The following is a 25,513-nucleotide window of genomic DNA, read 5'->3' on the forward strand; positions in this document are numbered from 1 at the left end:
TTTCCTATGATGAACACAGTGTAGTCCCACTTTCTTGCATTGCTTCGTTACTGTAGCAATGTAGAAGTTCCTTTTTTCTTTCTAATTCCATTTTCCATCCTACTACACCAAAACTAAGGGTTTAGAAGGAACATTGAAGTGCAGTTAGGATAGGAATTCCTTATTTTTTTTTCTTGTTTGAGACTTATACATGCATCCAATGTGTTTTGATCAAATTCAATGTTGGGTGTGAACACCAAGTGTTTTTAACGTTCTTTTTATTATTTATCTTATACGTGTGGGTGCTTTGCCTCCATGTCTATATGCGTACTGTGTGCATGCTTCATACCTACAGAGGCCAGAAGAGACCACTGGAGTTACAGATGGTCTGGAATGGCCATGTGCTGGGAGTCGAATCCATCCATCCTTCCAGGCCAGCACTGAGTGTTTCTTATTAGAAGGAAGTTGTTTAACATTGCCATAAATATCAACATACCCAGTGTTAATCTAACTCTCCACATCAGTGTTAGATTAGAACCTACAAACAGTTCTTGGTAACAGGAGCACCGAGTGCTAGGAGGCTTAAAAATAGAAGTCATATGATGCCAATTATAACTCGGTAAAAATTTGCAGCCCTCGGAACCTATGCCGAGAAGAAGCCAACATGGAAGATGGTCCTGCTTTCTATGGCTTTAAAAACATTTTTCTGACCATGTTTGCAACATTTTTTTTCTTCAAGCTTTTAATTAAAGTTTTCTTGGCTCTCCTAACCCATTTCTATGTCGTCAAAGGAAACAGAAAAGAGGCAGCTAGGATAGCAGAAGAGATCTATGGTGGACTGTCAGGTAAAAAAAAAAATCCTTCAATTTATTCCCAACACCTCCAAAATTCCTCCTTGAAAATTCAGATGAAGAGTGTTTCTAGAAGGTAAGCTTTCCTTGTACTTTTGTGCTGAGTGCATAGATTAATGTGTACCCTGTCATTTGAAGTAGCAACTGACGTCTGTACCAATTGCTGAAGGATCTGCAGCTTGATTTTCTTGGAAATTGATGGGTCTGGTCACAGTTAGTATGTAAGTAAACAGAATAGTGGGTTCTAAAGGCTATCTCAAGAGACTTTCTACTAACCAAAAGAATTCTTATATAACATTATTTTTCTGCAGCACTTTGAGTCAAACTAACAAGAAAGGGCATTGTAATAAGACTGGTTTTCCTTAGGAAATGAAATGACCAATTAATTTGATTGAAAAGCAATCAGTATGGCATGCTGTATGTATGCCTATTGTGGCATCCTTTGCAAAGGGAACTGATTGGCCATTTGTCCCAGGAAAACTTCGTTAAACCCATTTGTACACCAGTGGCTCCACAGAAAGCACCAAAAATGGAGGTTTCCTCCCACTATGAAATTGCTACGATTTGGTTAAAACCTAAAACATCTCATGCTTTGTAGAGGCCAGTCTCCATCCCTTTCCAGAAGCAATTCGCCTTAATTGAGGTGACATAGCGCCAAAGTAACTGAAGCAGATAGGCCCTCCTTGCTGGGACTGCCCCTTCACAGAGGAGGAGCAGGCTTTATTCATAAACACTGTCCAGAGTTGCTGTATGTATTTTTAGTGTTCCCGGGGGTTCCTGGATTGCATCATGCTTTAGTTGGTGTCTGTTTCAATTTGCGTCCAGGATTCTCTTTCAAAATAGACATGCTTTGTGATTTCAATGCGCTAGACAGCTTGGAAAACGCTAGGCATCAGTGGCCTTACATAAAGACACAAGAACTCTAAGGCAAGCCATCAGAATGCTTCAGCTAGCTGGTGAAAACAGTGTCAGAAGGCCTGGACTGTGGAAAGAGATCTCTTTTGGGGATTATATTTGTCACACATTTCAGGGAGGTATGTAACTGGTGGGGAAAAAACCATTAATGCTTCTTTTTCGCTTCAAAGGAAGTGTGATCTAGGAACGTATTTTTGACTTATAAATTTGGACCAGGACTTCCTAGCATTTGATGCTCTGTTAGATGTGTCATCCTTGTGACTTAAATTAGGGACAACCTAATGGGGATAGTTCCGGCAGAGTCTGTAAAAGTTGTTCCCGTGCGTGACTCCTGTCTTTGTGGTGCATAGTGAAGTGTACTCGTTTGGGAGTTAGAGGACTCAGAACCTGTGTAAGCATGCTGTGTATTTTAATCATGAGATTTTAATCTGGGGCCAGACTTCCAATCTCTTGAAGAGACTCATTTACTCTAGCACAGCCATGTTGTTCGGGCTGTTGGGATGGTGCCTATTTCCAGATACTGTTAAAAGCAGGTGCTGGGGAGGCTAGTGCATGCAAGTCTAGTTTATTTATTTCATATATATATGTGTGTGTGTGTGTGTGTGTGTGTGTGTGTGTGTGTGTGTATGTGCTGTATATGTATTTGTCTATGTATGTGTGTGTCCTATACCTCTCACATGTATGATAATACACTCAGATTTGATGTCTTTCTATAATAAACTGATAGTTACATACCCAAAACAAGTTTTTTTTCTTTTTTGCATGATTCTAACAGTTACTTTTCTTTTGCCATTATTTAGAGTTACCTATATACAGCAGCAGCAGGATTTTGTGAACCAGGAATAGCGGGGCATACCTTTAATTAAAGCACTTAAAAGGCAGAGGCAGGTGGATCCCTGTGAGTTGGAGGCCAGCCTGGTCTACAAAGTGAGTCCCAGGATAACCATGGCTACCTAGTGAAACCCTGTCTTGAAAAAAAAAGCCAGGAAGATATTTGTGACAGTGTTATTCTCAAATCAGAAGTCATCTTTGTGGTTCATTCGTCAGACAAAGGTTTGTTTGGAAAATGCATGATAATTACTCAGTAAGTTGACTTAGCAAGACTCTCAGCTTGAGGCAAAATTGCTTGGTTCTTCTAGTATGCAAACATATTTGCACCAAATGAAAAGGAGAAATTGCTTAACCTGAATTCTGGCCGCATTTGCTGCCAAAGCTGTAGCCATAAAATTGGGTGGGGGATTTAGAAGTTGGAACATTTTATAGTTGCAGATATGAGCTTGTAAAATAATAGAATCTTTTTTTTAAATTTATTTATTTATTAAGGATTTCTGCCTCCTCCCCGCAACCGCCTCCCATTTCCCTTCCCCTCCCCCGATCAAGTCACCCTCCCTCATCTGCTCGAAGAGCAATCAGGGTTCCCTGACCTGTGGGAAGCCCAAGGACCGCCCACCTCTATCCAGGTCTCCTAAGGTGAGCATCCAAACTGCCTAGGCTCCCCCAAAGCCAGTACGCGCAGTAGGATCAAAAACCCACTGCGATTGTTCTTGAGTTCCCATTCTTCCTCATTGTCCGCTATGTTCAGCTAGTCTAAATTTATCCCATGCTTTTAGCAGAGAATCTTTTCTTAAAAAGAAAAAAAAGCAATTTTAAGGGAAGGGCTAAAACATTAGTTCATTTTCCAATTGCTACATCCAAAATCCTTTTTCCCCCAAAGGGACTGATTTTTTTACTGGACAGCCAGCCTTGCCTGACTCCTGGCCATTCCTCTTCAGTATTCTTGCCTTTGTTCCTTTTTGTTTTTGTCCCAGCACATATGTAGTCTTTTGTCTTATTTAATTCCCTCTTTACTTTCTTCAACCGTGGCCTAACTGTCCTCTGGGCGGTTCATAGCTCAGGTGCCTGCTGACTGTTTCCAGGTGGGAACAGCGAGTTCCTGGCAGAGGTTCTGCCTCCACAGGTCACCTGTAGCTCAGCTCTTCGGCTCCTAATGGGTTCAAAGAAGATTTCTTAATCCAGGTCACTGACCAGACTTCATCTTCCTATGAGAACTGGATGTTCTAGTGAATAACCACTTAACTCCATTATATTATAACATTTCAGGGTTCTCAGAATTTGCATTATGCCCCCCCCACCCCGAGCGAACCCTGTGTTCTTAAAATCTCATCAATTCTATGTCCTTATCATTATTGTGATTCAGAAAAGATTCACGCCTTTGTTCTCTTTGATAAATACAACTGATGTTGCTTCCTACGATTTCAAAGCTTGAACAAAAATTGTACACCATGAGGACCAAATATTGTCAACAGGCCGTCTTCAAGAATCATCTCACATTGTTATTAAAATTTGACAAGGGGTATAGTCCTTGAATTAAATGTAAAAGAATTACTGGCTTTTATTTTGAATTCTTGGAACTTAAACATATTCCATCTAAATGGATTTTGTCATTAAATAAATAATTGGGGGGGGTTGTCATGAATTTTATTCAAAGACTCCGAAAACCAGAGCCACAAATCAGAGTTTGAAAGACGTGAGGGAAGAGGTAAAAATGCTCTTGAACACTTTCCCTCCACCTCATTAGGCGCGAGCATATTTGTAAACTATCTTCATAATGTATTTGTAGCCCTGTGACCCAGGCAGGGTGCCAAGGAAGTAAAAATAGAGTATCTTGGACGGGAGGAATCGAGTCCTATTTAAGTATTCATGTACTTGGAGAGCTCGGTTACATATTTACTAAAAGCAATGGAAAAATTTTGGATCTGCCAAATAGCTTTATTCCTTAATGTTTTACAATCTGCTCCAATTTGCAGCTAAGAAGGGTATGAGATACTGTGTTGGGAACAAGAATAAAACAAGCAACCTACACTGTGGCAGATTCAGGAAGATAGTTGTGTGAAGACCCTAACAGGTCCTTTTTAGGGGGCAATCATCCATAGTGGGACAGAAAAGGTTATTTCCTGGAGAGCGATTTTGTTTCCAGTTGAGAATACAGCAAATTTATTGCACTTTTTTTTTACAAGGTCCCACTATGCAGCTCTTGCTGACTTGGAACTTCCCAGGCTGGCTGGCCGACCTCGAGTTCACAGAGATCTGCTAGCTTCTTGAGCACTGGGATTGCAGGTGTATACCACCAATGCCCATTTCAAACTTTGTTTCCCCTGAGACAGACTCAGTCTGAGGCTGTTTTCAAACTCTCTTTGTAGCCGAGGGTGGCTTTGAACCTTGATCCTTCCTTGGGCCTCCTTCTCTAGAGTACAGCATGCTCCAGCTCCCCTGGTTTATACAGCACAGGGCTTCCTGCATGCGAAGCCAGCGCTTTTCCAGCTTAGCTACCTACATCCCCTGCACCTATTTCACACTCTCAGCAGGAATAAGCGGATGCCAAAGCATCCCAATACAAGTAAATGTAGCACAGGATAGGCAGAATTTAGAGACTAATTGTTCTTAAAGACAGAACAAGGTCTTTTTTTTTTTTGGTTTTTTGAGACAGGGTTTCTCTGTAGCTTTGGAACGTATGCTGGAACTAGCTCTTGTAGACCAGGCTGGCCTCAAACTCACAGAGATCCACCTGCCTCTGCCTCCCGAGTGCTGGGATTAAAAGCTTGTGCCACCACCGCCCGACTTCCGAAGTTCTGAACCCTGGCTTTTGGTGTTATTTCTAATGCTTATTAAGCCACGACACTTTTTTAGTAGGAGCAAAATGAAAAATGGTTGTCATTCATTTTGGGGTGTTCTTATGCATAAAGCAACATTCTCCCTTTCTCTCACGGAAGGATCACTGGGGCTTGAGGCAAAAGGCAGATCAGGGGAAAGAATCTGCTTAGGCAATAGCCTGAATGAATTGTCCGGTGCTGTACAACCTGGGGCTGTGCCATGGAGATGGGGTGGCAAAGCAGAGATGAAGTGAGGAAGAAATCCAAGGCAGCCACCATTCCCTCTTTCTTGGTGCAGTGGCAGGTGGCAGGCAGCACAGGCTTACCCAGGTGACCTCGGAATCATGGGTGGGAGTCGGGGGGCATCCCAGGATACTGCATTGATAAGTAGAGGCTAGCAGAGGTAAGCAGCTGTCTGTGGGTGAGCAAGCAGCTGAGCCACAGGCCTGGTGGTGCAGGGCTCACATGCCCAGAAGACGCCTGCAGCATTTGGCAGTAGATCTCATGATGCTGAAAGTCCCCCACCTCTAATGGTGACAGACTCCCAATAGTGACAGACTTTCGACAGGGACCGTGGCATCGGAAAGGCAAGAGCTCATCTCCTGGGGGGAGATTGCATGTGACTCTTTCCACAGCTACTGGTTCGTGCTTCCTGGCTGTTGTCTCCAAGTTGTAAGATGGCTACAAGGAAAGTCAGAAGAAATCAGGAGGGTTTTTGTTTTGTTCTCCTTTCCTCAGTTTAGACAATGTATACAAAACCCATTTTTTTGTGTTTTTTTTTTTTTGTTGTTTTTCAAGACAGGTTTTCTCTGTAGCTTTGGAGCCTGTCCTGGAACTAACTTTGTAGACCAGGCTGGCCTCAAACTCACAGAGATCCGCCTTCCTCTGCCTCCCAAGTGCTGGGATTAAAGGCATGCACTACCATTGCCTGGCCCAAACCCATGTTTTTCAAAGCTAATTTCCATTTCAACAGTGAGTAGTAGCGCTACAAATGCTAGCATATCCTGTGACATGCTGAGGCCTAGTGCGTGGGGCTGATTGCCCCTTGGTTCTTTTCATCCACAAAGTACCAGAGAAACCAACACCTGGAAGAAAGAGGTGGGAGGCCCATGAAGAACATGCTGTCCCTTGGACCTCTGCTGCTTGGTGGACCAGAGAGAGCCATGTTCTCTGCTGGGAGCAGGGAGAGATGCTTAGGGCAAGTTTAGGAAGGGGTGGAGTCATTTTAAAGACCCGAGCACAGAGAAGTCCACAAGGGTTTAGTGAACACAGACAGGGCCGGCACCCATAGCATAAGAGACTTCCATCAGTATGGCTCCTACTATGCCCACTCCCCGTCAGACCTCATCCCTCCTGAGTTTGCTTTTGACTCCTAATATTCAAGGTGAGTGCGTATTCCTTCTTTCCGTGACAGAAACAGAACCCCATAGTGCTGCCTTCTTTATTTAGGGCTGTTTTCACTCAACATTAGTCTCGTGTGCTTTATCCAAATACTGCCTAGGGTTTGAGTCTAATGGGACTGATAAATAATGGAACGTTATGAGAGAGTCTGGAATTGGCTAACGGATGTGCTTAAGGCTCTTGCTTCTCACAGGGCAAATGACCATCAGATCCTGCGCAGAGGCAAACCCAGTTCATGTTGATATCCTAAGCTAATACTTTTAGGAGTCAATGGCTGCCGTAGTCTTGTTTTTATGCTTGAACAGGTTACCTCTACAACTTGAGTCTCCCTTACATGAAATGCTTGGAACCAAGACGTTTTAGATTTCAGATTTTTTTTTTCTCCCAGAGTTGAGAAAATTTGCTATCTTGGGGGGAGGAAACCCTAGCTTAAATACTAAATTCATTCATGAAAATTTCATGTAACATTTAAAATAATTGGGGGACATGAATCTGGGTTTCATGTGGTGGAATTTTCTATTCTATGCATAGCAGTGTTGTGTCAGCGCTCCAGAAGTTTGGGATTTGGGAGCAGTCTATTTTTTTTCTAAAATTTTGACCTCTAGAGTAGAAATGCTTACTACTACTAAGCTGACTAGCTAGCATTAGAAGGACAGAATGCCAAAGGCACACTGAAGAGTTGCTGCTTCCGTTGCTCAGGCTGCTGAACCGTGGGGTTGGGTAAAGACTGTCCCGAAACCCCGAGGGCCTGTGTTCATGGCCAGCGTGTCTGAAGCAGAGCTGCCAAGGACTGAGATGGAGATGTACGAGGAGACTAAAGATGAGAGGCCAGGAGATGTTCAAGGAGATTCAGGAATACTCTGCTCCGCAGCTGGACTCTGTCCTCTGACTGACCATTTCATTAGTAGAAGTGATTTGCAGCGAGTTTTTATATCCAGACATGGTATGAAAGTCTACGGTATTCAGTAAATGAAAACGAGGATACAGGAAAGAAGGCTAAGTGAGCCATGTCTTGAAATGCACTTTTCATTGTCATGGTGGATAGCCAAGCAAGGTCCACAAGATATAAACTATATGTAAAACAAATAAAAAATTATCGGTTAATTTGACTTAAAAGTTCATTTTCCCCTTTATGTCCATTTTTTCCAATTTTTCCCCCTGTTTTACTGGTAGAGAGTGCTTTGGGCTCCTCTTTTCTACAGGGTATAATTTTTTGCTCTCAGGGAAACTTGTCTGAAGGTGTTAATTTGGGTGCCCTTAAGAACCAACGTGATGCAAATTTACCGGATTTGCTTCGCTCCAACATGATTGGTTCTCTCACACCATCAATCTTATAAAGTTCCCGTTCTTCTCTAAGGACACATCACCACAGTTTTAGTTGGTCCTTGGAAACTCTGAGTGGGGGAAAGGTGGTACAATGAGAAACACTTCTCTTTTAAGTAAACTGTCACACTCACCAGCTGTGGGCCATCTCGGAAATAAATAGAGATAAAACACAGCATATGTTTGTTTATAGCAAGCCCTTTTTATTTTTTCTTTATTATAAAAGCACTTCACATTCATTACAGGAGTGTAAGATGACAAACCATTTTTATCTATTTGTTTATTTTCTCTTGGTTAAAAATTATTTTCTGGAATTAATTTTAACAGAAAAGTTACAAGGTCAGTACAAAGAATTCCCAGTCTCTCGCTCCACTCGTGTTTAGCTAACTGCTCCAATAATATCTCTTCAAGCAAAGGGGTCCCACTCCAGGTCAAAGAGTGCATCAGATGTTGTTATGTCTTGCCTTCCACACTCACCTTCTGTCTAGAAAAGGTCCCTATCTCTTCTGCAACTGGCTCCGGGCCAATTCATTTATTGACTGTCCCTTGGTGTGAGCTGCTGCAGGGTTTGCTCCTAAGAGTCAGGTTATGCTTTGGGGGCATGAACAGCACAGATAGGATGATAGGATGTTCTTAACACTGTGTTCCCTCTCATGCCATACACTGTGGCTCATGGCATTTAATCGGATGGCACATGGTGCCAACTTTTTTTAAATTTTTTTTCTTGCCAATGCTTGTGTTTTTCTTTTTTTTCTTTTTTTAAAGATTTATTTATTTATTTATTTATTTATTTATTTAGTATACAGTATTGTGTCTGCCTGCAGGCCAGAAAAGGGCACCAGATCTCATTATAGATGGTTGTGAGCCACCATGTGGTTGCTGGGAATTGAACTCAGGACCTTTGGAAGAGCAGGCAGTGCTCTTAACCGCTGAGCCATCTTTTTCTTTGAAACCTGGGCTGGTCAAAATGATTTGTACAATTTTTTCCAGAATAAAATATGCGCATTCCCTTTATAATTAATATGGTGATAATTTGAACCTGATCCTGTTATTTATTCTACTTTTTTTCAGTTAGTGTATTTTAGGAAGAAGCACATTATCCATATTGATGTATTACGTATATCAGCAAGGACTTACGGGCTCCTGTTTTGATAGCATGTATTTTCTTACTCTCTGCTTATTTTGATGGACAAATTGTCCCATATTTGACTAGAAGAAGCCCTTTTGTGTCATCCTCTACCTTCTCAACATCTTCTGTCTTTCCTCATCCTTCCTTCATTTCTGTTAGAGGCCACACCACACATGCAAGCACACGCATGTGCCCGTGCGCGCGCGCACACACACACACCTCCAGCCTGGGGTCAGCTATTCCTTCAAAAAGCCCTGGTTTAGATTTTCTCGGGGTGTGACTACACTGTTTAAGTTTACTTTTATGTTTACATTTTATGAAAATCACATTTTCATACCACTTGTTCCAGTATCACTCCAAGCCCGTTGAGTACATTGTTAACCCTCTTCAGTTTTCTAACTAGATCCCTCTAATGGGAGAGATGCGCTGGGCTCTCATGTTGATAAGAGACTTCTTGCAATGCTTGGGGCTTCCAATCTCATCCACCGGAGAACACTGTTTCCTCGAGGCTCGTAGTGTTTAAAATTTGCACACTTCCATTTCTGGTGAGATTTTGTTTTAAACAAGTTTGTGGACAATGGGAAATCTGAACCCTGGCCACCATCGGGATCACGTAAAAGACATTGACCAGAAGGACCCTTTGCTTTTAAAGAAAATCCAACTCCATGGCATTCCATTCAGTATGGAAAGAGGATAGCCACACTTTTAAAACTGCGCAGATTTCGCAAACTGGAGCAGGTCTCTTTCCGAAACAAAAATATTGTCCTTTGGGATTTTTCTTATGTGGTTACTTCTCAAATGCCCAACGAAGCTGATCAGTCTTAGCGGCAGAGAAATAATTACAGAAAAATAAATACACTCATAAAACAGGAAGGAGCCTGTCCCTTAGAGAGCTGCCCTGCGATCTACTTATTAATCGATCACAAATGGCCCTGAGCACCTGACTCTGTGGCTATCCTAGACTGGCCTTCAGAGAGCCCTGCCAAATAGATTACTGTCTCTCTGGTTTACAGCTAGGAAAACTGAGGCTCAAATGTTTATGGCAAAGGAGAGTGGTCGAAGAAGGACATGAGGTCAGGCAGCCTGGCTCTACTGGCCCCGTGTGCACAACTTTCTAGGGTAAAGTTTGGGGGATCATATCATCTGAAAAGGGTATTTTACATTAAAATGCATAGATATTATTATCAAAAGAATCAGAGAAAATTACTTAAGCAATTCAGGAAAACATATTCCTTCCTTCTTTCCTTTCTTCCTCCCTTCCTCCATCCCTCCCTTCCTTTCTTCCTTCACCTTTTCTTTTAACTAAGAGCTTCGCCAAGTGTTCTTCCACTGAGCCCTGTTTCAGGTCTCTTTTCTCTTATTTCTTCAGGTTTACAAAGCATAGGCTTTGAATTTTGGGGTATAGATGGAGGTGAGATAATATTATGGGAAATAGTAAAAACCTAATTGGCTCGTTTAGTTCTTCACTTGACCTTAGAGTTACCAGGGACAAGCCCTTAGCTTTGTTTGAAAAAAATGTATTTCATGTTAAAACCACCCATGGAAAGGCAGCAGGAGCTGAGGCGCCCAGCTCCCTGAATCCAGCAAGTTCTGAAGCATGGTGCAGGTTAGGTTCTTCTCTCCCCTCAAGAGCCGCAGCGGGTGGACAGCAGGAACAGCTGCAAGTCTCCTGACCTTGACCAGAAACCTGATTTGTGTTTCAGACTGCTGGGCTGACCGATCACCACTCCACGAGGCTGCGGCCCAGGGGCGCTTGCTGGCTCTTAAAACTTTAATTGCACAAGTAAGTAAGACTCTGTCCTCTGTGCTGTGGCTCTAATCTAGAATCTCTCTGTATTTAGCGATGGCCACAGCTGTGCTCAGCCTCCATGCTGTGGCTCTAATCTAGAATCTCTCTGTATTTAGCGATGGCCACAGCTCTGCTCAGTCTCCATGCTGTGGCTATAATCTAGAATCTCTCTGTATTAGCATTGGCCATAACTGTGCTCAACTTCCATACTGTTGCTGTAATCTAGAATCTCTCTGTATTTAGCGATGGCCATAGCTGTGCTCAGGTCCCAGCGCTGCCGTTCCAGGTGTCTTCATCTTGCCCCCACCCACACCGTGGGCTCCTCTTGCCTCTGCTTTCTCTAAGAGCTGCTTCAATTTCGGCCCACTTCGCTTCCTTTCCCCTTTGGGAAAACTTCCTGACAGGAAGTTTCTCTCTAAAGGACACTGAAGGGGATCCCCAAATTTATGTCATGCTAACATGAGCACCTCATGCTCTTGGGGATTGCATTTGTTGGCTATCGATGTGCTATGAATCTCCTCAAAGCAAGGCGACGCTAATCAACAACAAACACTCGGGGATTCTTGAAGTTTCTAATTGCTTGGGGTGCAGGTTCCAGGCAGGGAAGTGGCAGCTAGGTCATGTGATGATTCATGGTGGGGGGAGGGGCGATCTGTTTTCACACACAGTCTCAGGGGCTTCACCACAGGGCTGTGTTATGAGGTATCAGCTGACTTTCTCCAGAGAGGGTGCCTAAGAAGGAAGTCACATTTTTACAAAAACCTTTATTTTAATTGTATATGTATGGGTATTTTAGCGGCATGTATGCCTGTGGACTATGTGCATGCAGTGCCCTCGGGAGCCAGAAGAGGGCGCCTGATTTTTCTGCGACCAGAGTTTCAGACAGTTCTGTGCTGCCATATGGGTGCTGGGAACTGAACCCTGGGTCCTCCGGAAGGGCAGTCAGAGCTCTTTACTGCTGAACCAGCTCCCTAGCCCCTTCACTCTTTAAAGCCTAGTCTTGGAAGTGACATCATTTCGTTCCCTGACGCTCACATTTCAAGGAGAAAGCATTACCCAACTGAGGCAGCGTTAGGAACTGGGCATCACTGGGTACCACTGAGAGGTTGCCCGCTTCAACAATGCACATTTCAAGTAGGCTCTGAGATAGGTTAGTAATCATATAAATCTTAGGGCAGATTTAGCTATTGGCAGCACTGTATTTTTATTGCTGAGTGTATCCCACACAGGTAAGGGCAATTGCTTTTAGCCAGCTGGGATATTGATATTTTGTGTGTGTCCCTCTCTTTTTAGTGATTCATTACTTTTGTTCAGTTTTACATTTTTTATTTTAAATTTATTTTGTATTGACTTCTTGATTTTGCAAACTATTTATTTATGTGTGTGTGTATAGGGACGGAGGGGGCATACCGTGGTGAGCATTTAGCAGACCACTGGTGATGGTTCTCTTCTTCTACCATATGGGGACCGGGATCGACTTAGGTCATCAGGCTTGGCGGCAATTGCCCTTACCTGTGGAACCATCTCCATGGCCACTTGTTTGTGAGACATAGTCTCTTGTATCCCAGGCTAGTCTCGGCTTTCTTGCTGGAGCACAAGATGACCTTGAACTTTTAACCTTCCTGCTTGCACTTTCCGTGTTCTGGAATTCAGTCGAAGCATGTCCCTCACCAATGTACGCTGGAGAGGATCAAACCAGCCAGACAAGCACTTCACCAACTCAGTTCATCGCCAGCTTAACAGTTGTGCCATTTCCTAAAAACAACGTCATCTTAAAGCCTCTTCATTTGAGCTTCAGCACGTAGCATTTCATGGGTTCTCTTTCTTTTGTTTGTTTTTTTTGTTTGTGAAGACAGGGTGTCTCTTTAGCTTTGGAGCCTGTCCTGGAACTCGCTCTGTAGACCAGGCTGGCCTCGAACTCACAGAGATGCGCCTGCCTCTGCCTCCCCAGTGCAAATAGAGGCAAAATGAAAACAGAACTACAAGCAATGATGGACTTTGTATTTGATCTTGTCACTAATCTAGTCTCCCCTAGTTGTGTTTCTGACTGAACTCAAGGGCGTCACACACTAGGCGGCTCTCTACACTGCCTTTCCTCCCCACATAGGGCCTTCTTAGGCTCTGAGAGTGGCCTCCAGGTCCTGCATGTGCTAAGCAAGTGACCTACCATGGAGGGCTCCTGTTTGTTTATTTATTTTTGCTTTGCCGAGACAGGATTTCTCTGTGTAGCCCTGGCTATTCCAGAACTCACTCTGTAGACCAGGCTGGCCCCTGCCTCCCCAATGCTAGTGTTGGGCTTAAAGGCGTGCGCTACTGCCTCCCAGCTTGTTTCTTTATATGTAAGCACTTTAAACAATCATCGGATTCTATCCCCTTTTTGTTGTTTCTTTGCTCTTTGAGACAGAGTCTCATGTTGTTTGGACAGGTCTCAAAATTAGTAGAGGCTGACCTCAAATTCATAATCTTCGTGCCTCGACCTCCCTCCCAAGTGCTGGGGTTATAGTGGTGCACCAGCAGGCCTGGCAATGATATCGCCACTACTCTGAAACTTGTTATTTTAGTAGTGAGTAAGGGCACTACAGAGAAGAATTTCAGTTGGTTTGCTACAGACTCAATTCTTTGCTCTTTGCACTAGTCAAACATATAGTCTACTGTTATTTAAGATTTCTTTTTTTTGTGTGTGTGTATATACACATGCCATGTGTGTCTTAGTGTCCTTGCAATCCAGAAGGAGGCACTGGAGGCCTTGAAGCTGGAGTTCCAGGTGGTTGTCAGCAATCTGACATGGGTTCTGGGGACTGAACTCTGGTTCTCTAGAAGAGCAACAAGTGCTTTAACCACACAGCCAGTTCTCCAGCCGCTTATACTCCACTTTTTAAAAGAAAAAAAAATTATTTATTGTGTGTCTGGCAAGTCTCTTTACCCGTTGAGCTCTCTTGCTGGCCTACATATTCCACTTTTTTTTTTTTTGTTTTTCGAGACAGGGTTTCTCTGTGGTTTTGGAGCCTGTCCTGGAACTAGCTCTGTAGACCAGGCTGGTCTCGAATTCACAGAGATCCACCCGCCTCTGCCTCCCCAGTGCTGGGATTAAAGGCGTGCGCCACCACCGCCTGGCTTACATATTCCACTTTTAAAAGCTTGTTTTACATTCAGGTCATGTGCTAAAACATTCACCCACCTTGAGTAAATGCAAAAAAAGAATTAATTCAGGACCGTCTTGGTTGTCGCGCTGTCGCCGACAGCTGGGTAAACTCGAGTCTTACAAATGATTTGTCTTTTCTGTATGTCCATATCCTCATGCATGCTTAGGAGTCAATCTCGACCACTGGCTCTCGACCTGTGGGTCGCGACCCCCTCGAGGGTCAGATGACTATTTCACAGGGGTCACATATCAGATATCTTGCATATTAGATATTTACATTATTATTCATAACAGTAGCAAACTTTCAGTTGTGAAGTAGCAATCAAATAGTTTTATAGCAGAGTCACTACAACACGAGGAACTGTATTAAAGGGTCGTCACAGCACCAGGAAGGTTGAGAACAAATGACCTTCTTGGTGGCACTTCTCCAGTGCAGAGATTTCATTTTTTTTGAACTGTAGCTGTGCTTCTTTCTAGTACAATGCTGCCACCTTGTGGACTAGGTCATTTTAAGCCATTTTCTTTCCCACTCCTTTTTTCAGTTTTTCCTTTTCTTTCCTTTCCTCTTTTTCTATTATCACCGAATATCAAGTATTCATTTCTTAAAAGGAAGTCATATATGGGAAAGATAAAGGAAAAAGGGAAACCCCTATTGTGAGATACACAGGGCTTTTGAAGCCCTGTCCTTAAACTTCCTTTTCTCAATACTCCTTCAACCAGAGAAGTTTCTATAGCGCTATGTGTTTGTGTGTATTATACTATATATACTATACAATAATAGGCACACAGATCAAGCATTTGCCAATGGGACAGATCCGTCCACCTGCCTCTGCTTGAGTGCTCGGATGAAAGCCATGCGCCACTGTGTCTGGTGATTATTTTTTTCTCCTTCCCTAAACCAAACTTTTAGAATATTCCATGTTCCCAGCTGAAATTTCAACATGCTTTCTGTAGTATGAATTTTTTCTCTTGCTTTTTTTGTTTAAATTCCTTCTTCCCCAGTAGACTTTTGGAGGAGGGGGCTTAGGCCATAAATTTCAAAGACCCATGTCCTAGCACATTGCCTGAATCAGAACAAATGACTTTGAGACTCTATGCTGTGTTTAAAGATTTATTTTTATTATCTCTCTCTCTCTCAGGAAGCCAGAGACATCAGATCCCCCATAAGCTGGTGTTAAAGGCAGTTGTGAGCAGCCTGATGTGGGTGTTGAGAACCAAGCTTGGGTTCTTTTCAAGAGCCATGCTTGCTCTTAAATTCTGGACCATCTCTCCAGTCCCCAATGCTGTGTTTGGAATCCCATGGTTGTGGCTCCTACTCTGTTTTATACGGCACTGGTATCACTGTCCTCACCCGCTTTTCGAAAACAGAAACCCGGTGGGCGCCAGTCTTGCTTTGCTGTGCTGGCTGCGGCACTTCACTGTCTTCTTTCCAAACTGCAGGGGATCAACGTGAATCTTGTGACAATTAACCGGGTCTCCTCTCTCCATGAGGCATGCCTTGGGGGTCATGTGGCCTGCACTAAGGTCTTGCTGGAAAACGGTGCACACGTGAGTACTGCCCCAGCCCTGCCCAGCACAGCTGGATTTGTCTGTCCAGGTCCCTCAGCTAAAACACCTGGGCAGGCACTCCCTTCCAGAGTGCTTACTCACCGAGCAATGGGAAGGTCGAGCCCTATCCATTTTCCTCTTTTCAGCCTCTATAAGCCATGTGTGAATATCCAGATGGGGTCATTAAAAATATTTTGTTGATCTCTTGAGTAAATTGGGAGCATGGGGACCATGGGAGAGGGTTGAAGGGGGTGGGAGAGGAAGGGAGGGGAGCTGAGAAAAATGTAGAGCTCAATAAGATCAATTTAAAAAGAAAAAAAACATTTTGTTATAAAACATAAATAACAAGCCTGGTGGTGGTGGCGCACGCCTTTAATACCAGCACTTGGGAGGCAGAGGCAGGCGGATCTCTGTGAGTTGGAGACCAGCCTGGTCTACAAGAGCTAGTTCCAGGACAGGCTCCAAAACCACATAGAAACCCTGCCTTGAAAAACCAAAAAAAAAACATAAATAACAAATTTCAACAGAACAATGAAAGACACTCTAATTCAATGCTCCAAGTCAACCATCCTTTTAGGTGTACATTACCAAAGTAAATGAGTTTTAGGTATAAAACACATTGTGAACTGTTTTAGTTTCTGGTTATGGCAATGATAACACACCTTGATAAAAACAACTTAAAAGAGAAAGGGTTTATTCTGCTCACAGTTCAAGGTTATAGTCCATTCTGGCTGTCAGGGAAGTGGCAGTGTTAAATTTAAAGCAGCTGGCTACAGTCATCCAAAGGCCGAGGAAGAGAGCAAAGGTTGCACCGTGCAGTAGTACTCAGATTGCTTTCTCCACTCTGAAGAGGTCTAGGATCCCCTATCAAGGGAATAATAGTTCCACCCACAGGGGGGCAGGTCTTCCCACCTCAGATAAGGTAATCATGATAATTCCAGGGCTGTAGCCGTGGTTCAGAGGACCCGAAGTTTCCTTCCTAGTACCCACATTGAGCAGCCAAGTTGACAATGAACACTTACCATACCCCCGATTCATCAAATCAAACTTAGCACCCCTGCCTTCCACGCTCCTAGTAGTATGGCCAATTAAACAGCACTTAAAGCATTCCACTGCTTTCCTAATCCAAACTCCCAACGTCCATATTTCTCCAAACAAAAACATGGTCAGGCCTATCACATTAATGCCCTAGCTCCTGCTACCAACTTTTGTTTCAGTTAGGCTTTCTATTGCTGTGAAGAGACTCCGTGACCACACAAATTCTTGTAAGGCAAACATTTAATTGGGGCGGTTCACTTACAGTTTGGAGATTCAGTCAGTCCATTATTATTATTTTGGGACATGGAGGCACGCAGACAGACATGGTGCTGCAGAAGTAGGTGAGAACTCTACACCTTGCAGGCAACAGGAAGTGGTCCTTGATACTGAGAGTAACAGGGAACTCAAAGTCCAGCCCCACAGTGACACGCTTGCTCCAACAAAGCCACACCTACTCCAACAAAGCACCACCTACTCCAACAAGGCCACACCTCCTAACAGTACCAGTCCCTTTGGAGAGAGGTCTGGAATACTCTCAGTCCCTCCTCATCATCATGAGGGGATTTCTCCAGGCACACACCCAGGAGTACGCACTTGGTGACAATTTTACTGTGAGTTTTGCTCTGCCCAACATTAGGTCAATGGACTGACAGTTCACGGGGCCACGCCACTCTTCAACGCCTGCTGCAGCGGCAGTGCGGCCTGTGTCAGCCTGCTCTTGGAGTTTGGAGCCAAGGCCCAGCTGGAGGTCTACCTGGCTTCACCTATCCATGAAGCGGTGAAGAGAGGTAAGCAAGCCACTCCAGGGCACACCCGACAGTGCTGGGTTGATTGTACTTTACCTAAATCAAGGTCTAGTGTTGGTCCTGATGTTTCCATCCACATGCGGCTGGCTTGTATACTTACTTCTTAAGGCTGTTTACATTCAACGCAAACTAGGCTCAGTTTCTGTTCGGCCAGGAAAACTGAAAGAGATAAGAATTATTCAGAAATAAATATTTACCAGCTACCATGTGTTTACTAGGCACGCTTTGGTTCTGATTATGTTATCTCTAAAGGAAAGGTTGGCTAAATTAATTAGCGATATTCGCTATTAATTTTTTAAAAAAATTTTGTGTGTATGTGTGTTTTGCCTGCATGTATGTATGTATTTCCCCCCGCCCCTGGCACTGGAGGCATAGGCTGTTGTGAGCTATCATATGGGTGCTAGGAACTGAACCCGAGTCCTCTACAAGATCAGCAGGTGCTCTTAACCACTGAGCCATCCTTCCAACCTCAGTGGTAAAACTTTTGAGGAAACATGTAAAACGATCATCAAACTTTCATCTGTACCTCAGAAGCACTCCTTCATGAAGAATTAGTTGATATACTGCAAATTAATCATGTTTATCTTGTCATTGGGCAAAGTCTCCATAGAGCAGGCCTGTGAGTTTCTAAGTTCATTTGAATACACTCTGTACCTGAAGCATTGGATTCCTCCCCATCTGTGTCTTCTAGTCCAACCAAATAAAGTCACAGCTTCTCTTACAGGAGTGGATAAAGAAGAGAATGAGAGCTTAGCAATGGATTGGGAATGGGACTGAGCTTTGGTTTAAGTGCGGGTAATAATGGGGTCGTTTATCCCTCTGCATCTTATAGCCATCCATTTGTACATTGGTGACTTCATGCTAGCCAGTGAGTTCAGCTATGTTCCTTAGAATCTGAGTTTCACTGCAGTTACCCCGGTACTGAAAAAAAAAACTTACCCTGGAGGAGACATGTTCATGGTTTTAGTTTGCAGATTTCTGCCATGATTCCCAAAACAAAGTGTTTTTCTTCTAACACATGGGGGAAAACTGTTACTTCTTTTTTTAAGATTTTTATTTATTTATTTATTTTGTGTATATGAGTGTTTTGCCTGTGTGTGTCTGTGTGCAGCTGGCATTTCCGGAGACTGGAGTTACAAACTGTTGTGAGCCACTATGTGGTGCTGGGAATTTAACCCAGGTCCTATGGAAGAGCAACAGCTAGAGTTTTAACTGCTGAGCTGTCTCTCCAGCCCCCCGAATCTCTGTTATTTTAAAACCCCATTCTGGAAAGCAGTCCTGAAATTATGGACATATTCAACAAGTCCCTATTTGAGTGAGGTTATCTTTTATGTTATTCTTTTTAGTTTCTTTTTCTCATATTTTTTTATTAAAAAATCTACTTTTCATTTTACATACCAATCCCAGTTCCTCTCCCCCCCTTCTCCAGCCCCCACCTCCCCCTTCCCACCCCCTATTCACTTCTCAGAGGGGATAAGGCCTTCCTTGAGGAGCCAACAGAGTCTGGCATACGAAGTTGAGGCAGGACCACCCCCTCTTATCGAGGCTGAGCAAGGTATCCCACCACAGCAATGTGGCTCCAAAAAGCCAGTTCATACACCTGGGATTTTGGGAGTGAGCAAGTCCCATACGTTGTTTTTTGTTCTGGCTTTGTGGGACATTGTTTTTTTTTGAGACAGCGTTTCTCTGTGTAACAGCCTTGGCTCTTCTGGAACTCATTCTGTAGACCAGGCTGGCCTCGAACTCACAGAGATCTGCCTGCCTCTGCCTCCCAAGTGCTGGGATTAAAGGTGTCACAACCGCCGCTGGGCAAGTGAGTTTATTTATAAATTATTATATATAATATTATATAAACATTATAATTACATAATATATAATTATAAAAAAGTATTTATTCCACCAGGTCACAGAGAGTGCATGGAGATTCTGCTGGCAAATAATGTCAACATTGACCAAGAGCTTCCTCAGCTGGGAACTCCTCTGTATGTAGCCTGTACCTATGAGAGAGTTGACTGTGCGAAGAAGCTTCTAGAACTAGGTAATTGTTAGAACAGTTTTAGTGAGATGAAGCTGCTAGACTTTTTAAAAAATGAATTTAAAGATTGCATTCTTTTCTGTTTGCTTATTTATTTTTATTCATGTTGCATCCCAACCACAGTTCTCCCTCCCACCCCTCCTCCTGCTCCCTCTCACCTTCCCCATCCAGGCCATCCCCAATTGACTCCTCCCAAAGGGCAAAACCTCCCATGGGGAGTCAACAAAGTCTGCCAAATTAAGTTGAGGTACAACCAAGCCCCTCCCCACTACATTAAGGCTGAGCAGGGCATCCCACCATAGGGACTGGGGTCCAAAAAGCTAGCTCAGGTATCAGGGATAAATCCTGGTCCCACTACCAGGGCCCCTCAGATAGACCAAGCTACACAACTGTCTTCCACATGCAGAGGGCCTAGTTCAGTCCCATGCAGGCTCCACAGCTGTCGGTCTAGAGGTCGTGAGATCTCACGAGCTTGCTTCAGCTGTCTCTGTAGATTTCTCCATCATGATCTTGACCCCCCTTGCTCATATATTCCCTCCTCCCTCTATTCATTTGTATTCCCAGGCTCAGCCTGGTGCTTGGCTGTGGATTTCGGCATCTGCTTCCATCAGTTACTAGATGAAGGTTCTATGGTGACAATTAGCATAGTCATCAATCTGATTACAGGGCAAGGCCAGTTCAGGCACCCTTTCCACTCTTGCAAAGAGTCAGTCTTAGGTGGGGTCACCCTTGTGAATTCTTGGGGAGTTCTCTAGCATCAGGTCTTCCACTAACTCTATAATAGCTCCTTCTATCAAGATATCTCTTTCATCAGGGCAGTGGTGGCACACGCCTTTAATCCCAGCTCTTGGGAGACAGAGGCAGGCGGATCTCTGTGAGTTTGAGACCAGCCTGGTCTACAAGAACTAGTTCCAGGACAGGCTCCAAAACCACAGAGAAACCCTGTCTCGAAAAACCAAAAAAAAAAAAAGATATCTCTTTCATTGCTCTCCCTCTCCATCCTTCCCCAACTCAACCATCTGCTTCCTTCATGTTCTCATTCTCCATCCCCTCCACATACCGCCACCATTCCAGTTTACCCAGGAGATCTCATCATTCTTATCAGGTTAGAAAAGATTCTGATTGCATTGGACACTTGAAAGCTAGATGCACAGCCCATCTAAGGAAACACGTATTCATCTCTCAGCTCTGCTTCCATTGATGCTGGCCTTATGTAGCTAGGATGCTTCTCCCTGGTTGTGGCAATATGGCCACCACAAACACTTGGGCTGTAACAAAAAGGAATATTGGCTCTCTTTGAGTTGCATGCATGGCCATCTCTGAACCAATTGATTGACCATTGTAGCCAGGGGAATACAGGCTGCTGATGGGCTGAGGCTAGATTCCAATTTACCCTGCAGTCATTAGGTTTCTCTTAGGTTACATGGGCTGAAACTCTGACAGGAAGATGCCTTTCCAAAGGGAAAACTAAGTATAGAATGCGGTGACCATTTGCAGCAGACCCACCTCTGTCCCCCTAAGACAGTCATTTTTCACTTCTGAATGTCATATAAAGAAATGACCATTCCAGGGACAAGTAGAACATTCTAAAACTATCTTTTGATTCATGATTTAAGGCACCTAGCTACTGATGTAAACTTGTAAGCTATAGGAAGAACCTTTACTTGAGAAATTTGATCTCCAAGATGTTTCTTTATTATTTATTTTATTCCTTCATTTACTATTTTATATTGATTTTGGAAATCTTTTTTGAGTTTCCAATAATATAAATGCTAAACAAGTTTCTTTCTCTCTTTTACTAAAAAGTCCCCCAAATAACTATGTAACAGGAACTTCAAATATTTTGCTTTTATTACAATTTGTGTATGTGTGCACGCATGCGTGCGTGTGCGCGTGCGTGTGCGTGTGTGTGGGGGGGTTGGTGTATGAAAGCATCTAACTTCATTTTTCTCCAAACTGCTTGGGAGTAATCTTTCCCAATTGCGGAGGTTCTAGGCTTAAGTCACATAGTCTTCGAGGTTGGTTAAATACGCCATGGTGTGTAAGATGCTTTTTTTTCGATTAATTATGCATGTATATGCATGTATACATTGATGATAATTGATAATTATGTATACATTGATACACAGACACACACGGACAGCTAGTAAGATGCCTTTGTATACAATAATAGCTCATGTGTCTTACACTCACAAGCAGCACTGATTGTGGTCATCTGCTCTCTTAAGGAGCCAGTGTTGACCGTGGCCGGTGGCTGGATACCCCACTGCATGCTGCAGCGAGGCAGTCCAGTGTGCAGGTCATCAACCTGCTCACTGAGTACGGGGCCAACCTGAGACTCAGAAACTCGCAGGGCAAAACTGCCCTTGATCTTGCTGCTCCCAAAAGCAGTGTGGCGCAGGCGCTCCTGCTCCATGAAGGTAAGAAGAGCCGGGTAGGGCATTTACTTCTGCTCCTAAGCGTGCTTAGACCTGTCTCATCCCTAGACTAGTCCCCGTTTTTTCCTTTTGCTTATAGTTCGGGATGGTACTGTGGGAAGGGACAAGTCCTGGATGCACCGCAGTGTGTCCTAGGACTTTTCTTTTACACTCTGTGTTTATTGTTGCATTTTATTTTCTACTACAAGAAAATAATCAGCAACCTTGAAATGATCCAAGAGTCATGTTCATCATAGGAAAAGGCCACAAGTGAATACATCAAAGGTCAGCTTTGTAACACTAGAAAGCTGCTCGTGGGCAAATTAGAAATAACTCACATGCTGCATAAGGAGCATCAATAACGGCCAAGTATATAGCTTGTGGTCTCATTAGATCAAATCCCCCAGTAGCACCATGGCCTCCTTAACAGAGGACTAACCTCACTGAATTCTTGGAAGCACTGAGAACCTCATGGAAACTTATGCTATCTGTATGAATAGAGAAGTGAAGGAGAGCTATACATGAGAAAAGCGAAGCATAGAGGAATCGCCTTCCAGAAGGTCACACACCTACTAGGAAGAAGCCCTAGGATGCTAAGCAAGTCGTTTGCTGCTAGAAAGAGCACTCTTAAAGTTTCAAGACCCGAACCCAAATCTCCTGAAACAATTTACATAGCAAGGGCTCTCACGGTTTGTGAAATCACTCCGAAGGCCGGTGTCTGGCCCAATGAAATGGTCTCTTTATTGTTTTGGAACTAGTTTTTCATCAGTGCTTAAAAAAAAAAACCTACTGTATGCTGGGCAGTGGTGGCGCACGCCTTTAATCCCAGCACTCGGGAGGCAGAGGTAGGCAAGAGTTCGAGGCCAGCCTGGTCTACAGAGCTAGTTCCAGGACAGGCTCCAAAGTCACAGAGAAACCCTGTCTTGAAAAACCAAAACCAAAACCAAAACCAAAACAAAAACACCTACTGTGCAAATAAACCACCTGGGGCCCTTTACTAAAATCCATGTTTTGATCAAGGCAGTCTAAGCGGGGTCCTAAGCTCTGTATATTTAGCAGGCTACCATCTTTTAACTAGCCCCGATCCATAGTAGTCTTGATGCCTAGGCTATCAGTAAATGCTCTTTTATTTGAAACGCCACTCGAGGGATAGTGGCCTTGCTTACCAGATGCTGGTTTGGAAAGTATGTTTGCAACTGCTCGATGAGAACATAGCTTTTCTTTTCTTCTCCCCGCCACCCCCAACTGGGAATGTTTTCAGGCTCAGGGTTTACTTGCATTCCTTATTAGCAAGCTCCTCTCTCCTCGAGCTTCATAAACACACACATTAATTTTGAGCTTCTCAGAGAGAACTGGACAGTTTGTTGTATTACTGTGTTCTACTTAGCTACTTAGTTTCTGAGGTAAGGCTTGCCCCAGATTTGAGGGGCACTGGGTAGGGCTCTTTGCGATTCTCAATCCTCAGCTTTTTATCTAAAAGTGAAGGTTTGCTTCTCTGAACATTTTTCGGTTGCCTGTTCCTTGTCCACAGAAATCTTGAGTGGCCTCAGGCTGTTTGCATGTGTAGTCTGCTCTTTTTTCCTGGTTTTCATAATGCCACTGCAGAAGGACTTTACCTACAATGAGGATTTGTACAACCCAGTGAGTAATTAGAGCCATGTGAGGAAGTCTTTGTTGATAGACAGGTGAAGAAATAATGGGATAATATAAATGTTCCTTTATAAGTAGATTCCAAGAGACTGAAATTCAGGGACCAAGAGGATCAAAGTGATTAGAGTCCTTTTTACATATCTACTGAGGTGGAACCCTTGCAAGAACAGAGGGCCCTTTCAGGTGGGGGGTGAGAACCAGGTTTACCGCATAGGGAGTTTGTACTGGAAGGCCCTGGAGGACGTTGAAAACACTTTGGTCCTTGGTTCAGCTCCTCGCATTGGCTGTGTGACCACAGAGGTGTCACTTCCTGCTCCCACCCTCTCTTCTGTTGGCCCTCTGTCCTGAAGCTCTCGTAGGGCTCTGAACCCCAGTGCTTTTTACTTCAGTCAGCCTATCACGTCCATTAGCACAGGCAATCGTGAGTGAGATAGACTTGCCGTTGATCCACACTTTTTCCGAGCCTGTGTTCAATAACACAGTCACTGCTGAAGGCTCAATAAGGGCAGCGCAGACTCGTCTGCTGGGAGCACGTAACATCATTTGGTAATTCCTATCCCATTCAGCTAAGCTTACAGTAGTCAAATCTCCTTTTCCACCCCACCGTGAGGCTCATGCCATTTTTTAATTCCCTCTCCCAGGTCCACCTGCTCTTTCTCAGCTCTGCCGCCTGTGTGTCCGGAAGTGCTTGGGCCGTGCATGTCCTCAAGCCATCTCCCAGCTAGGGCTTCCAGAGCCACTGGAAAAATTCCTCCTGTACCAGTAGTTGGGAATTGTTGCCTGCTGTAGTAGACACACTCGATGGCTGGCTCACTATCCTAAAATTCAGCTCACCCATTTAGAGTAACTCTACTATAAATCCAAACACTTGGGGTGAGCAAACTCTTGATTAGTGTAATGGTTGTCAAGAGGCATTCAGAATTCTTGTAGTTCTTAACTCTTGTTAATCAACTTAAAATGAAATTTAAATGGGGGGGAAATAAAAGGCTATTTTTGGATGATTCAGAACCCTTGGGCACCTGGGCCTGTGTTCAGCATTCTGAGTATTGCATATACACAGGTAGATATGATTAAAATAAATCCTAAGTACTTAAGAAATGTTCTTGATTTAGTCCCTCTCCCAATATATTTTGTTAGTTTGTTGTTTTCCTAAAATAAATGCCTGCAATGATTTTGATTTCTCTTGTTTTTTTTTTTTAACATATATAAATAGCTAAGCAGGGCTAGAGAGATGACTCAGGAGTTAGGAGCAGTTGCTGCTCTTGCAGAAGACTTGGTTTGATTCCCAGAACCTACATGGCAGCTTTCAACCATATGTAACTCCAGTTTCAGAGAATCTAAAGCCCTCTTCTGACTGCTACAGGAATGACACGCACATGGAGCATAGACACATTCAGGCAAAACTTCTGCACACATAAAACTATATGACTCTTTAAGAAATCAACTAAGAGATAGGTGGTAACTCATGCCTTTAATCCCAGCACTTTGGAGGCAGAGGCAGGTGGATCTCTGTGAGTTTGAGGCTAGTCTGGTCTACCAAGAAAGTTGCAGGAGAGCCAGGACAGAGAAACCCTGTCTCAAAAAACCAAAAACCAAACCAAACCAAAACAACAATTTTGGAAACCTCACAATTAAATGGGGACTCAGATGACTTTAGTCTTATTGAATAAGAAAGATTTTGAAGAGATTAGCTCATCCACAGGTTGAAATTGATTACTCATTGCTTCTGATATTAAATGTACACACACACACACACAAACACACACACACATTCTTCTGGAGGTATCACTGATTTCAATATATACCGTAGAAATATAGCAACAAAAACAGCATGGGTGTA

General features: G+C 43.6%; 1 protein-coding gene across 5 annotated transcripts; it reads left to right on the forward strand.

Annotated features, from left to right (window-relative positions):
• The first annotated feature begins 577 nt into the window (after positions 1–577).
• Positions 578–24,850, forward strand: Asb11 (ankyrin repeat and SOCS box containing 11). 5 transcript variants are annotated; one of them, XM_075957030.1, is made up of 8 exons: positions 578–824; positions 10,952–11,031; positions 15,620–15,727; positions 17,403–17,553; positions 19,475–19,609; positions 21,835–22,026; positions 23,555–23,664; positions 24,315–24,850. In XM_075957030.1, the coding sequence occupies exons 1-8, from the start codon at positions 644–646 to the stop codon at positions 24,396–24,398; spliced, it is 1,041 nt and encodes a 346-aa protein (XP_075813145.1). In that variant the 5' UTR covers positions 578–643; the 3' UTR covers positions 24,399–24,850. The 5 variants fall into 5 exon arrangements, with proteins under 5 accessions (XP_075813145.1, XP_075813146.1, XP_075813149.1 ...); XM_075957032.1 differs by lacking the exon at positions 578–824 and adding an exon at positions 1,626–1,864; XM_075957031.1 differs by lacking the exon at positions 23,555–23,664 and having other exon boundaries at positions 591–824.
• Positions 24,851–25,513: the final 663 nt, after the last annotated feature.

This window comes from Microtus pennsylvanicus, chromosome X (genome assembly GCF_037038515.1).
Source record: "Microtus pennsylvanicus isolate mMicPen1 chromosome X, mMicPen1.hap1, whole genome shotgun sequence".
Classification (NCBI taxonomy): domain Eukaryota; kingdom Metazoa; phylum Chordata; class Mammalia; order Rodentia; family Cricetidae; genus Microtus; species Microtus pennsylvanicus.

Excerpts from the sequence above, each read along its gene's own strand:
- Asb11 (XM_075957030.1), top strand. The coding sequence starts at position 644 with ATGGAAGATGGTCCTGCTTTCTATGGCTTTAAAAACATTTTTCTGACC. Across the intron at positions 11,032-15,619 it reads TTAAAACTTTAATTGCACAA|GGGATCAACGTGAATCTTGT; the intron begins GTAAGTAAGACT and ends TCCAAACTGCAG. Across the intron at positions 15,728-17,402 it reads TGCTGGAAAACGGTGCACAC|GTCAATGGACTGACAGTTCA; the intron begins GTGAGTACTGCC and ends GCCCAACATTAG.